We start from the raw sequence: 15,662 nt of genomic DNA on the forward strand, positions 1-15,662 counted from the left end.
AAGCAGATCAGTATGACGTTGTGGGAGAAAAACCTTCAGCTGGGCCAGATGTCTTCAGGTCCTCTCACACACTGTTTAATTCTTCTTCATTAAAACACTTGAGTCGAATAGAGTCCAGTGCAATATAGATTTGACTGTAATATCAAAAGTTGGTTCATGAAGCAACTGAACAGGCTCAGTTGTGTATTCACTTATATTTTCAAAACACGCTCCTCCTGGCTGGTTGTGGGGATGTTCCCTATTGGTCCATTATCAAAACACGGAAATCATTGACAGTCTCTGATTGGTTATGAATTATTGTGCCATTATGCTTTTACCCGCCGTTACACGGAAACTTCTGATTAAAGACACGAAAACATAATTACCTGACTGTCCTTGAATACGTTGGGTGAAGATAAGGATAAGGTTGTTTGTGAGAAACTAAAACAGGAGGATCCGGGCAGAGCGATAGGACTCCTGAGAAGAGCGTCTCTTTTGTCTCTTTATCAGACAGAAAGAGTTTATCACAAAACTTCCCAGGCTCTGCACAATGGAATCTTTGATTAATATGGAACGTATCATAACCCTCCGACCTTCGGCAAAACGCATCAAAGCCCACAGCTGTTGGTTTTACGTGTGCACAGACAGCATGCACATTTTATTCTCACATCTCTCACGTATGTCCATCAAATGTAGACACTTTTTATAATCTACAGTATATTCGAAACTATACAAAAATAAAGGCTTTGTTACAACACAATGTGCATTAATCAGGAAACACATTACTTTTCACTTAGCAGCACAACCTGAATCATTATTGAACTTGATCTATGTCAAGGAAAATATTTTCCACAACGTTATAACGCGAAAAGTTTATTGTTATAACTAGATGTTTTTCGTGTTCTAACTATATTTTCACGTTATTATATCATACAAACTTATCACGTTATAACAAACTTTTCTTGTTTACAGCCCGATTAGCAAACTTAGAACCCATCGGCTATCGTCTCACAACGATTTGAATGCAGATACGTTTTAAAAAAGCTAATCTCTAGGGTTCTGAGACTGATAAAAAAAGCTGAATTGTTGTCCGATGATAGCCAGTGGGTTGCATTTCGGCAAATGCGTTCTGCCTCTTCTGCTCTCCACATGGACTGTTTACCTGCATGCAACCAAAGCCCGCTCAAACGTGACTGGACAATACTACTCGGACTACAAACGGAAACCAGAACGCTTCCGATACCAAAATCGTGTCCCTTGCCTACAGATTCTGCATAGCAGAACAATATAAGTTATCACGTTATAACGTGAAACATTTCACATTATAAACAAGATAAGTTTCTTGTTATAACGTGATAAGTTTGTATGTCATAATAATGTGAAAATGTCTTGTTATAATGTGAAAAACCTCTTGATATAACAAACTTAGAGTTATAACGTGATAACGATCCGTTTTTCTTTTTCTGGCATGGCAGCAATATGATGCCGTACTTACGTTATCTGTTTCCTTTTGTTAATAAAAAATAAAAATCAGGAAAAAGAAAACAATGGCTGCCGGTGTTTTGACACGTGTCATACACCACCGGTGTGTGTTGCCCTTTAGGATACGCCACCGTCCTATTTCCAAGTGTCGTTGCTGTGGAAAAAGCAGCAATTTTATCACAGTCTCTCCTTGGATTTGCAGCTCCAGCTGTGCCTTGAGTACTTCTTCTGTCTATACAGTTTCAGACCAAATGCACACGAGTTGCACGCAGTAGTGTTAGAATGAAAAGCAGCACATACTCATATAAAGCAGGTGCAGGATGCTACAGACTACATCAGAATGTAAATAATCACGTTATTAATTTTCTAATTTGCTATTCTCTTCCTTTCTGATATTGTCTGCCATGCTTACGACTTTTTTCTCATGTCTCTGAGAGTAGACCTGCAAGCTTGTGGAACTTGTGCCAGGTGGTATTTGAAGCTGAGCGCTGTGGCACTTATTGTTCAAGGCTTCTCCTTGTGGTTTCTGCTGTGGTTTGGATTATACCTCATTTGTACATCGCTTTGGATAAAAGTCCCGGCCACATGCATAAATGTAAACGTAGAATCCCAGTGGACGCTCGTTGTGGAGGTCAGAATATTTGGAGTCAAAATTCAATTTACTTGAACATTGGCCGCACAACCTGGTGGAAAATCTGCTGTAAGCCCTGTCATGTTATGTGTGTTGATTGAAAATCACCCATAACGTAACAACTGTGACACGACCGGTGTGTGTTGCACATAACATGCAGAAAAGAATAGCTAAATCATCAGTATGTCGTGCCTCCTATCCACTTAAATATTGTGCAGTGTAATGAATGTTGCAGCCTCTAGGGCGCACTAGCAGGGGTTTTAGACCTAGCTCTGAACTGTAATATGCCCACTTCCAATAATACTACTGAACTACCCATGTATTAATATTACACATGCAGCACCAGCTAGTGTTAATTCTGCTCTGCTCTATCTCTATCCTAACATCATCTCTGTGCTTAAAATGTCTTTAAACTTGACCCCAAATCCTCCATCTGCAGACTCTAATTTGATCTAATGATAGCAGCTGTAGCCTAAATGTCAGTCTCAGTCACTTAGCTGCTGTCAGTACTTTGCTGAACTCCTCACATGTTTAAATCTGCTAATGTAATTTAATCTAACCATAAAGACAGAAGCCTGGGATATGTAGGTGTAGGACTATACTATATTTAGCAGCTGGTGTCTTTCCGTTTTAATCCTGACATGTATCCATCTGTTCTGCCTCTTTCCATGTCTTTGACCTTAACTGTAACCCAATTAAAGATTAAAGACACATCTAAAGACCACTGTAATACTTCAGATATTATCATTATCCTGACATGTTTTCCATCTGCTATTCAAAGCTCTTTCCAGTTCAGCGAGGAAGCTCTGTGTTAGTCTGGATTTCATCGCTGTTCATTTACACTCCGATGCATCGTCAGAACACATGTTTATTACCCTGCTTTGTCCATTAAAACGTCTTTAAACCACAAAGCATCAGTTTTTCTGAGGTTGTTTCAGAGTGTGTGTGTGTGTGTGTGTGTGTGTGTGTGTGTGTGTGCAGCTACTGTACTCTGGCATTACGGCTGTAATAACATAATCCCAGAGATTTGGCCTGACAGCAAGACAGTATGCTGCCGATTTCAACTGACAGTAGGGAATTATCGTCACCACGCACTTTACAGACGGCTAGACGTGTTATTATTGGTGCTGTGAGTCTCAACATGTGGCCCATCGACCCTCTGAGGGACGCTGACTAGTTTAAGGAAGAGTGAAGTTTAGAGTGATTTGGAAGTTAGGACAATGTTATGGTAAAATACAGACCATCAGGTCCATTTAACCTTATTACACCATATTAGTACTTTTTTAAAAATGAAACGAGGCACATCTTTACATGTGTGACGGCACTTTACTCAACTTAATACTACTCGCACTTTACTGTCTTTGTACTTATTTTATGTCTTTTTGGTTTGACCAAAAGGACGAGGTGAGAGAGCAAGATAAAAAATGTATCAATTCTCTTGTTTTGCTCAAATTTCGCAAATTACTTTGTATCCTTTTTCATTTATCACACTTACATAAAACACGTGCATCTGTTAAACTCAAAATCCACCCTCTAGGCTACGCCTTTGGTTGTCAGTGACTCAAATCAAATATTTTTACACGATCACAACTAAACTACAGAATTACACAGAAATACATGAGATAATTATCATATAAAGAACAATTTCAGTTTCCCTACGGGGATCAATAAAGTATTTCTGATTCTGATTCTGATTTCCTCTCTGCAGAATTGCACGCTTTTTTAGAGGAGTTAGAACTTGGTTAATGTTGCATAAACATCAAATTAAATTCCCATTCCAACAGAAACGCTGAGTACTGTTGTAGAACTGAAGTTCAGATATGGCAAATACAGATTTGACCTGAGTGACTGTGATGGTCTGAATGGTCTGTGTTGTCCTTTTTCTCCACAGATTGTACTTAAAAAATAATTATCCTGAAATTGGACCTCTGTATGATCTCTCTCAGTCCTCCTGATATGCTCACATTGTGATTCAACATCTAACGTTTGCCTGACATGTCCTGCAGTTTCCTTTGTTCATTTTAAAGGTGTGTCAGCAGCTCACATTCAGATCTGCTTACACTGAACGAGCAGGTTCAGTGTTTGGCTCAAGGACACCTGACAAGACGCTTCCCGACCGAGCACTCGACATGATCTCAATAATGATGCTTTAGCTCTCATATTGCCCAAGATCTGTTGAGCAGCAAATACTTGTTAAAAAAAAATGCAGAAACAGCGGTAAATACCAGACATCCTCAGCAGAAAAATAGTACCCAAGGAGAAATTTACCTTCCGTATTTCTGTTCTTACTTAAAACCTGCCAACAAATGTCGAAACAGGTCATTTTTTATGCTTGTCAGGTGCTACTAATGTTAAAATGACAGTTAATGTACCTGCTACAACATAGTAAACAGTGTGAAGATGCTGCTGAAGATACAGTGAAATGAAGCAGTTCATTAAAGTGCGGCACAGACTCGGTTACAAATGATTCTGGCTCTTCAACACCTTCCAGAAGAGAGAAGAAGCCCACGCAGCAGCTATGAGGACATCAAGCCTCCCAAAAAAGGTAAAATTTAGAAGCTGAGATGGTGAGGAAAAAACTGTTCTTTTGATTTGAAATGGTGAAAAAATGTGAATTGTGAAGAAGTGTGAAGAGAAAATGGAGACAGAAGGAGCTAAGCATGGGCGGGCTAAAGCATTTTCTGGAAACCTCCTTTGTCTTCATGTTTCTTTTTTCCCCACCATCAAAGAAAAGGACATCTTTCTGCTTTTTGCTTCCCTTTTCTTCGGTGTTGGTGCTCTAACAGAACATTTTCCCACTTCTGTGCTGTATTGAACTTCACTTTTTGATGACTTTGCATTTGAAATTAAGCTCCCAACGATTCCCAGTGTCTCTAGTGTAGCAGAGAAGGAACACGTCCATGTTTCCCTAAATTTGGTGGTTGTGACGGCTTCTGGTAAACTTAAAAAACTTACACGCTCCAGAGGAAATGTGCGTGTCTCATTTCCTATCTTGTTCATCTAGCGACCCCTCCGATTTTTCCGGTGACCCGTTGGGATGTCCCGACCCCCAGGTTGGGAATCAATGGTCTAAAATATCACTGTATGCTGTCACGTTATGATTTCCCTTCACTGGAACAAAGGGGCCTTGACCAAACCACGAAGAACAGACCCAGAACAAATGTACACAAAGTATGTCGGCGAGGCTGTGCAGAGTACATGGTTTTCCCTTGACTGTGACATGTCCAACCTTAGCTACATGTTCTCTGTCCCTTCCTCTCTAAATTTGAATGAAATAATTTAGTTTCAACTACAACAACTTCAATTTCAATGGTAATTTTTTACTAAACGAACTAAAACATGGTGCAACTAGAGGGCCAAAGGTCAGTGTCCTTTTAGAGTTTTATCTTATTGTGTGAAATCTAAATATACTGTAACAGCGGTGGTGTGAAGCGACTGTGGCTGGCATATGGACGTCCCTGCCTGTCTACATGAAACTCCAGCAGCCTGCTGCCAGATAATACATACAGATCTAGTTTAATACAAAGAAATCTCGTATTATTCTGCCCATTACGTAAAAGGATGAGATTATCGATACACAGATTAATGGGCATCCAATGGTGTTCCAGCGTAACGCCCCGCCCTGCCCCGTCCCTCCACCCTCCTCCCGCCCGTCTGCACACAATACTTCAATCATCCAGATAAAAATAGAAAACCCCACAGTGACTTGCAGTTTAGTTGTTAGATTTTAGTCTTTATTGTACTATTTTTTTCTTGACAATTTGCTAGCGGACATGTGAAAACTTGGACCAACAAAACATCATCATCATTATTATCATTTTTTAATTACAGCATATCGTCAGACTGCGGTAACAGTGAGAAGATGTGTTTTTAGAAAATAAAACAAAAAGAAAAAGAGAATCCAAACCAAACAGGAAAAAGAAAAAACAAACATTTTGACTTTAATATTTGATGGTGGTTTTTTCTTTTTTTTTTATTCATGTACACAATATAACAGTCTAAAAACATTAAACACACAGAGCTGAAGACATTGCAGTGTTGGTTGGGAAGTGGCAGTCCTCAGGGCAGTTTATATACTGTAGCAACATGGTCCTGCTGTACTGTCAAATATCTACTGGGACGGATGGGGAGGGGGGGCGAAGGGGGTTGAAGGGGACTACAAACCAAAATGGCCGTCAATATAAAACTAACAGTCTTTTTTTTCTTTTTTTTTTGTTCTTTAAATCCACCAATCAGGGGTTGGTAGAGACAGAGAGCAGAGTTAAGTAGCTCGACGAGGAGGAAAATAGGACGGCGGGGGAAATGGGGGAAGGGGTTCTCGATTTTCATTTTTTACATTTCTGCATTTTTCTTTTCTCTCGTAGACAATATAAAATCTCACAGACAAGCAAAGAAAAAAAAATAAAAATAAAAACACTGGATGTACATTTTTGTTTGTGTGTATGCATGTACTGGACGGAGGGGATGGATGGATGAAGGGATGGATGGATGGATGGATGGATGGATGGGGGACAAAAAGAAGGGCTTGAATTATTGCTTTCTGAGTGATTATTATTTTTCACTTCTCATCTACATGAATTGCGTCTTTCTCATTCTCTCAATCTCTCTCTCTCTTTCTCACCATGGTGATCTGTTAACACGTGATTACTCTGGGAGGAAGGATGAGGGATGAAGGAAGAGAGGAGGAGGGGGGGAGGAGGAGGAGGAGTTAGGGGGGGTGGGGCTCAGAGCTCCTTGCTCAGCGAATCCCAGGCAGTTCTAATCCTCTTTGTGTGGCCTCACACGTTTCCCGCCTTTTTGTCTGGTAAATGATAACAGAAGAGATTGAAAAAATGTATTAAAAAATAGGACTTGGAAAAAGGATAATAATAATAAACAGTCATATAAAAAGGGTTATGTGTTATGTGTGTTTAGTGGTTTAGTACAGATGTTGGTCTCTCTAGCGTTGGGTTAGTTAGTCATTTTTGTGTTAAGGACGTACATAAAGCAAACAACAACACAACTGTTTCATGAGAAAAATATGACCAAGTGTTGTCACATTATAACCAACAGGAAGACGTACAGTCTGTCTGTCTTTCTGCCTGTCTGTCTTTCTTCATTTCCCTTTTTGTCCTGTACCTGTATTTGTGCCTTTTTGGTTTTTCTTGTTTTTGTCTTTTGTGTTTTGACTGTCGTTTGTGCTCAGAACTCACAGACTCGTCACCTTAAGGAGAAGATTTTCCCTGAAATCAAATAACCTGACCATCCACTGGTCTGTCATCTGTCTGTAATTCTGTCTTTCTGTTTGCTTCCCTCCAGAGAGAGACGGCAGAGAGAGAGAAGGCTAGTTAATCTGGCTTGTTGAAGAGGCTCCGTGACACTTTGATTTTGCCCGCTAATCCGTTGATGGACTCAACTCTATTGATGTCTGCTAAACCAGCTTTTCTCTTCCACAGGAAACAGAGAGCTAACTATCTAAGCTACAGCTAGTTAGAGCTAGCTGGAGGTTTGAGGAGGGAGGCCAAACCACGGAGATCGAGGGTCTGCAGTGAAGCTTTTGGTGGTTTTAATCCTTCTTGTATTAATTCAGTTACTCTCTGTTCACACAAATGTTTTCATGTTTGCCGAGTCCATGTGAGGGACCTGCTATCTATGATAAAAACTGTCCGCGTTTTCCTCTATTCTCTCTGTGTTTCTCGGACTGGGCATTGAAATGGAAATTTGCTCATCATTTTTGGAAAAAGAACAAGGAGGAGTCTTGCAGCATCCATTTTTTTAAAGTAGGTGATCGCACCAGTTTAAGGGCATGACTGCTGAGCATGCTGTGTACTTAACTTCCCATTGAAAACATTATCATGCGCTCAATTTGAACCTTTTGAAGTAAAATTGTCAGCATTGATAAGTAAAGTTTTCCTGAGATAATTATTATTTTCGTGTCACTGCAGCTTGAGCTCATACAGCATTGGCATGGAAGACGACAAGAAAGACAGAAGACTTGCCTTGTCCAGTTAAAACGTGAAATCTCTTATTGTAACTGAAATGTGTTAGCAACGGTTTACAGTATTTAACAGTAGTTAACTATTTCTCTGACGACTTTCAGTATTGGCTGGAAGACTTGCCTGCGTACAGAGGAGAATCAAATGTGCAAAAATGGATGTTACGTACTGTAGGAGTAAAGTAGGGCTGCATACATGAAGAAAGTAAAAGTTTGAGATGACAATATCAGATAATGTAGTCAAATTTGGTTGACAACACCATGTGCACCATGTGTCTACAGAGAAGCCATTGCAGCCGTGTTTTCAGTCATCTGTCTCATGCACATCTGACGGAACCATGACCTGAGGCATCGTTTAAGGTTTTAAGTCTATTTTCTTTCGTTTTACAGGCGTAGCTGTGGTAGCTTGTGTATTGGGCTCTAAGGGCTGCCAAAACACAGCTGACCTGAACAGTGCCATTTTCATTTTGAACGCCCACTAACTGTATGCATGTCAACATGCTAAAAAAGCAGAAGAGGGCGTCGGTTTCACAGTTGTTCCAGTTGAAAGTGAAGCTTTTTGTGCTCTTGTTCTGTGCTAGTAGGCACAAAGTTGAAAAAGTTTAACTTAAATCTGAAAGGTGCCGTACACACAGTTGTTTACCCCCAATTGGATCAATGGAGATGTGGTACTTATGCGATAAAGCCGCATATGACAGTCATATGTCATATGAGAGTTACCATAATCACCAGGTTCTGACTTTTAAATGATACAGTTTACGCCAACTTCCAAGTCCTAATTGCGATTGGATATTTTTTGAAAGGTCCAATATATCTAACATGGTGCTTAATAATACTGAAAAATCAAAAAAGTCTATTGTTTAAGGAAATCAAACCATTTTTAACCATCACAATAATAACTCTCCAATCACACTATCGTCTTGGGTTGTCCAACGAAGCTTGGAAATTGTAAATGGGAAGATTTCCCATAGCTAGCATCCCACATGAAGTGAGCGCAGCAGTTACAGTTGTGACCCAGTTTTACGAGTCAGAACAAAAACTAAATCTAAAACAATTACATGTGAACCTAGTTAGCGCAATTATGAGCATTTAATTTAGCAACGGACATTTGATTGTGTATCTGATGTGCTTTCCAGCTTGTACTGAATGATATTTTCAGTAAAAAGCAGTTGCAACAATGCGGAGAGCTGTGCACGGTTTCAGGCCTCAGTAAGCCAAACACTGGGTGTTAAACAGAGTTAAATTTTTGCAAAAGAGTTTGAGCTTCAAAGAGGCTTCCAGTAAATCGCACAGCAGCAGCAGCGGGAGCCGTGATGCTCTCCACAAACATCTGCTGGGCTGTATGAGATCAAAGTGAGGTGGTTGCTGGACACCGAGCCTCACACTGCACTTGAATAGAGAGGAGGCTGGGACTGATAAATAATGGAGGAGGGAGCAGAGCACCTTCTGGTTCACAGGCACTTCACCTTCTGATGCTCAGTGTCTAACAGCTCAGAGTGGCTCCCAAGTGGGAACGCGTGAAGTGGTACGAACGAGAAGTGAAGCTTTGCTGTAAAGAGCTCAGATAAAACGTCTTTAGATGAATGAAAAAAGCTTAAAACGTCAGGAAATGTAAAATTTCATCTTCACCTTCGTGTTTTCTCTCATCAGTGCTTAATCCATTTATGTCTGTGGGTCAAAATAGACCAAAAACTGCACCAAATAAAAGCTAAAATCAAACATGTTACTGCTAAATCTCCTTTTAAAGGACTGTTTCAAGGGGGCTGTAGTTAGCTTGCACTGTGACAGGCTGTGTCATGTAGCAGTTCATCTGATATTTATATTTTTATACAAGTTCACGAACAGTCAGCCTCCAACCGTAGCTGCCCTGGGAATCCGCACGCGCCACCTGAGTCCCTGTTATTGTTAAATGGTTTTGTTGTTTGGCTGTTCATGAACTTGACATTATAATGAAATTAGCAGCCAATAAATGAAAGGGATGCTTCTCTCCATCTCTCTTTCTCTCTTCTATCAAATACTCGCTGGTTATTTACTTGTGAACACTTATTTAACAATCACACTACAATTTCTTTAAAGGGATATAGGAATAACTGCTACCTTATGTATATCATGCAATCACCCAGGGAAGTTGACATTTCTAATACAGTGGCTTTACTTGTGTGTGTGCAACTTGAAATATATAGTTCAACATTTTGGCAATTACACTTTTTCACTTTCAATCTTGTGTGCGTTTTAAGTCAGGATGTGTTAGCCTAGCTTAGCACAGAGACTGGAAGCAGGGGGACAACACCTGTAAAGTGTTGGAACAGTTTATTAATCTGCCCAGTATTTTTGCGTAGGGCTGTAACTAACAATTATATTAATTATTGATTAATCTGACAGTTATTTTCTTGATTAATCAATTAATCATCAAGAAAATGGTGAAACATGGCAATCACAATTTCCCAGTGCCCAAGTATTCACGTAGCTTTTTCCGTATAACAGTCCAAAAAACAAAGAGTTTTTCAGTTTCAGAGTTCAGTTTACTGTCATAGAAGACAAAGAAAACCAACAGTTCTTCACATTTGGTGATTTCTTTGTAATTTTCGCTTAATAAAATGACTTAAACAATTAATCAATAATCAGAATTGTTGCTGGTTTGTTTTCTGTTGATCGACTCATCATTTCAACTCTACTTCTGTGCAAACTCGTGGAAGTCACTGAGCCCATCTGTTGTTCGTCCAGAAATAACTAAACATGTAACTCCCCCTAAAACCTTAAAGTGTCTGGATTAAACAAATGAGATACATGTTAATTCGTTTTAGAGGTCCTGGAAGGTGTATATTTTGAACATTGGACAGAGCCAGGCTAACTGTTACGCCCTGCTTCCAGTCTTAATGCTAAGCTAGGCTAACCAAGTCCTGAGTCCAGCTCTTTACTTAACACACAGACATGAGATTGATATTTATCTTCTCATCTAACTCTTTAAGGTAGCAAATAAGCGTATTTCCCAAAATGTTGAACTTTTCCTTTAACATGTGTGTTTACATGCATATAGTGCGCTACCCTGTGCTAATATGTATAACTTTACATTTGGCACATTTAAGTTAATACTTGCATGAAAAGTGCATTTCCACATACTGTGCATAAATGTGTGTTTGTGTTATTATGTGTGTGTGTGTTCTTATCGAATGTTGGTGTCGTAACACCCATTTAGACAGTTGTCGAAGCACAGCTCCCTCTCTAATTGGTCAGTTGCTGCTGACATCACATTCTGAACGATGGCCACCGCTGCATCTCGAAGATCCCTCTTCCTCATCTCCTCCTCCTCATCTTCCTCCTCTTTCTCCCCCTCCCTCTCTCCCTTGTCACATGACTCTGCACCATCGTGACAACCTCCATTTTGTGGAGACTCTGCCTCCCCTCCCTCCCCCTCCTCCCTGCTAACGGCTAGTGCTAGCTCAGGTTCTTGACAGCTGGTTTTAGTTTGATTACTGCTGTTGTTTGTTAGTGCTGCCACTTGTTGTTGTTGTTGTCTGTTGTTAGTATCTCCTTCTTTGCTGCTGCTGCTGTTTTGTGGCTCATCAGAGTCCCGGTCGGCGTGCTCTAACTCACCGCTGTTCACAGCCGCCGTGGCATTGATGATCTTGGCGTTGGCCTCCTCTTTCGCTCCTCCTGCCTCCTTGGTCTTCTTCACGGGGCTGCCCCCAGTCGTCTTCTCCTCCTCCTGGTGATTGTGTGTGGCGTGCTCCTCTGCTGTGCCGTTGGAGCAGCCGTTTTCCCCGTTGGTCACAGGAGCTTCGGCCAGCGTCTTCTCCACCTCTTTCGCCGCCTCCCCTCCACTCTCCACTGCCTCCCCTCCACTCTCCAGCACCTCCGTCTTCTCAGCCGGTACTGCATCTTTGTCATTGGACTCCTCAGTCGCTGTGGCAGCTTCACCTCCTTCCTCTGCTGCTTCTCCTGCCTCTCCTCCCTCCGTGACCTCCTCTTCTTCCTTGGTGCCCTCACCCAGGTCCACACTAGTGGACTTGCCCTTTCGCAGGATGAAGTTCTTCAGGGAAACTGCGCGGCCAAAATGTGAGCGCTTGGCCTTGGCTGACTTGCCGTCTTTGCCCTCCTCTGCTGCTCCCTCCTCACCTGGAGGGAAGAAGAGAGTTCAGGGTTAAAGCTTCTTTATGAATAATGAGATTTTCATTGATTACCCCTGAAAAATCTGCCATTTAAGAGAATCGGCACTGATCAGCTTTTAGCTCTGTTTGGGTCTCCATGTCTCTTGAGAAAAATATCTGGCTCTTTAGGTGCTCGAGGCTCAACTTTCCTCAGCAGCTAAATTGGATTTAAAAAATCAATATTACAAAACTCCAGGTGGAAATCAGATTTGAAAAAGTACCATTTGCAATGCAACAACTCTGTATTTTTTATCTACTTTGAAGCAACTGGTGCATAATCAGCATCTCATTTGTGTTTTCTGCCCATTTTTTGCTTCACATTTTATCTGAAGATGAGCTGTGCTCATTGCAAGATGAATTTCGGTGAAAATGTATTGAGTTTAAACCAATCTCCATAGTAAAAACCTAAATACATTGAGCCCAGGGTTCTGTATTTTTGTACAATTTTCTTCGTGCAGCCAGGGGCAGAAAGTAAGCTAAATTTAGTCTTTACTGTTGACTGAAGCTGCAGTGTAATTTGAATTTCACATCGGATGTTGAATATTTTATCTGGGAGAATGTTCAATTACATTACCTCCCCCAGAGTTAGCAAGCCACTAACTCCTGTCTGTGCTCCCTGGACAGACACGAAATGAGTGTGAACACACTGTCAGCAGCTGAGTCTGAATTTTTTAATGGTGTCCACGTTTTAAAACCTATTAGACTCGTATCGGCAGATGTTTATCTGGTTTTTTTTGTGTTGGTTATTTGTATTAGTTGTATAGCAGGCTAAAAAGGCTTTTGAAGCAGTTATTTTTCAAAAAAAGAATCTTTTTCATGTGAAAGGTTATATTAAAGGTTGTTTCATAAATTTGTATGATTTGAATTTATGCTCATTCAAAGATAGTGTAATGAAGGGCTGAATGACAGATTTCTTTGTTTCCCTGGCACAAAAGGGGCAATAAATAACAACAAAACAAAATAAACAACAACAAAAAATAACATTGGTATCGGCATCGGCTATCTACTAAATTGTTATTTTAAACACTGGTATCAGTATCGTGCCAGAATTTCACAATCGGTGCATCCCTACTCTGTAGGGATAAATACTGGAACTGATGGATACCAACGTACCTGTACAGCAGCGGTTCCCAACATAGGGTCGGGCCCTCTCTAAAGGCTAACAAGATAAATCTGGAGGGGATTGATGAGATCATTAATGGTGTATTAATTCTGATTCTGCTACACAAATTTGTTTTCATTTTATGGACTTTTCTGACTATTTTTGTTAAATATTGGATCATTTAACCTGTTTGGGCCTCGAGCAGTTGTTTAAATAATACTATCTGTGAAGTTTAGAGGGGAAATGTCTCCTTACCTCACCACTACAAATGAAAGGTGGGTGTTAGGGATTTGCACCTTGTCATTATCACTCTAATTATTATTTATCAATGGGACAAACCTGCTGAAGGTTCGGTTTTGTGGTTTATTTGTCAGTATATTTGTGTCCTCTCACCTGAGGTGGCAGCTGCAGTTGCATCCTCCTCCCCGCTGGGGGCGCACTCTGTGTTGGCGCGTTTGGACTTGGAGATGACACGCTTCTTGAAGGAGGTCCAGATCTCATTGGCGTGTTGCGTCACCGTCCCACCTCCCGCCGTTGTTGCCTTCTCCTCCTCCCCTCCTTCAGCCTTCTCCTTCTCCTCCCCTCCCTCCGTCTTGGCCTCCTCTGCTCCTCCCTCTGCCTTAGCCTCCTCTCCTCCCTCAGCTCCTCCCTCTGCTGCCTCCTCTGGCTTTACATTGTCAGCAGAGTCTTTGTCGGAGCCTTTGGCCTTGCCGCTGATGCCGACCATGGATGGGTCCCTCTTCAGGCCCTGGAAGGTCCAGGAGCGTTTCAGCTTCCACCTCTTCTGCCCCGACTCCTTGGAGTCCAGCGTGGAGGAGTCTCCACCGCCTCCTTCTCCCTCTGCTCCCTCCTCTTTACAGTCCTCTCCTCCTCCGCTCTTCTTGTGCGCCTTCTGAGCCATGAGCTTCTTGAAGGAGTGCCAGCGCTTCATGTGCTTGGTGGCTGCCGAGGAGGATGAGCCTTTCTGTTCTCCCTCTGTGCCTCCCTCGGCTCCTCCTGCTGCTCCTCCCTCCTCTATGGTGGAGTCTGCAGTGGTGTTAAGTGCTTCAGGATCTTCCAGCCGGTCCAGAGACTTGGACCGAACCTTTACTTGTTTCTGGGGTTCTGTGGTGGCGCCATCCTTCTTCTCGGTGCTGCGATGGGAGAAAATCCTTGCCACCGGCTTCCTGATCAGATCTCGTACTGTGGATTTAGCCTCCGCCGGTTTGCCCTTCTCTGCTTTCTTCTCCTCCTCCTTTTCTCCATTTTCTGGAGCTTTCTCTATTGCCGCCTCTTCTTCTGCACCTCCCTCTGCTTGTCCTTCAGCTGCTGCAGCCTCCTCGCCTGCTTTCTCTCCCTCTTTCTCCCCTCCTTCAGTTGCGTTCTCCTCTCCTCCTCCAGTGGCTGTGACCTGCTCTTTCTTCTTCCTTCCTCCCATCACCTTTCCCAGGCCGCTCTTGTTGAGGAAGGAGTCCAGGAACGAGGTCTTGGGCTCAGCAGAGGAGGCGTTTTCCGAGCTCTGAGGAGGTGCCGCCTCCCCACTCTCTGCTGCTTCTCCCTCCTCAGCTCCTGCCGCCGCCACTGTGTCATTATTCACAGTCTCTTTGTTATCGACAACCTCACTGTTGACAGCAGTGCCATCTTTATCGACAACTTCGTTGTTGACAGTCTCTGAGTTTGCGTTGGCATTTTTAGCTGGTTGCTCTGCCTCTGTTGGCTTGCTCTCTGGGGTTTTTCCGTCTTCCTGGACCACCGGCGCCGCGTTGGCCTCCGTCGCCGCCATTTCAGAAAGGGAAAACAAACAACAACAAAAAAAGTGTGTTCCTTCCTTCCTTCCCTGGCCTTCTGCCCTCCTCTTCCTCTCTCGCTCTGGTGTTTCGTTCCTCCCGCTGTGGTAGCGCTCTCAGGTCATGGAGAGCAGGGTGGAGAACAGTTGCGAGGAGGAAAGATACTCAGCATCCTACTAGTCCTCCAAACTCCTGCAGAGAAAAGACAGGGTAGAGGAGGTAGTAGGGGTGAGGAAAGAGGGACGAGAAGAGGGGCAGAGAGAGAGAGAGGAAGAGGCACAGATGGTTAATAGTCTGAATCAACACCATAGACACTCAATTAGTCTGGTCTAGACTGTGCATTGAATGGGGAATGAAGTGTAACAAAATAGAGAATCTCAGCGGGAAATGCAATGCAATTATGATGTTTCCTAATCAGTCACACTTCCAAAATTCACACCCTGCGTGATTTGATATGGGACACACACACTTCTCCTTTTTTCTTTTTAAATGAAATGGCTGAGATACAATACATGCACCAGACAACAGCAATAAAAGCTGCATGTTTATTCTGTTAGGAGTTTGCCGCTTAACTTTCATC

The 15,662-nt window shown here is 42.2% G+C and overlaps 1 protein-coding gene across 1 annotated transcript in view; it reads right to left on the reverse strand.

Annotated features, from left to right (window-relative positions):
- Positions 1-5,804: 5,804 nt before the first annotated feature.
- The window catches only part of si:ch211-137a8.4 (apolipoprotein B receptor), a 35,794-nt gene continuing 25,936 nt past the window's right edge, over positions 5,805-15,662 (reverse strand). The window contains exons 2-4 of the mRNA XM_044201721.1: positions 13,710-15,274; positions 11,661-12,182; positions 5,805-6,893 (exon numbers count right to left, since the gene is read on the reverse strand). Coding sequence (XP_044057656.1) covers positions 6,871-6,893; positions 11,661-12,182; positions 13,710-15,078 — 1,914 coding nt within the window. The 5' untranslated portion in view covers positions 15,079-15,274 and the 3' untranslated portion in view covers positions 5,805-6,870. The remainder of the gene's footprint in view (positions 6,894-11,660; positions 12,183-13,709; positions 15,275-15,662) is intronic.

This window comes from Siniperca chuatsi, linkage group LG7 (genome assembly GCF_020085105.1).
Source record: "Siniperca chuatsi isolate FFG_IHB_CAS linkage group LG7, ASM2008510v1, whole genome shotgun sequence".
Taxonomy (NCBI): domain Eukaryota; kingdom Metazoa; phylum Chordata; class Actinopteri; order Centrarchiformes; family Sinipercidae; genus Siniperca; species Siniperca chuatsi.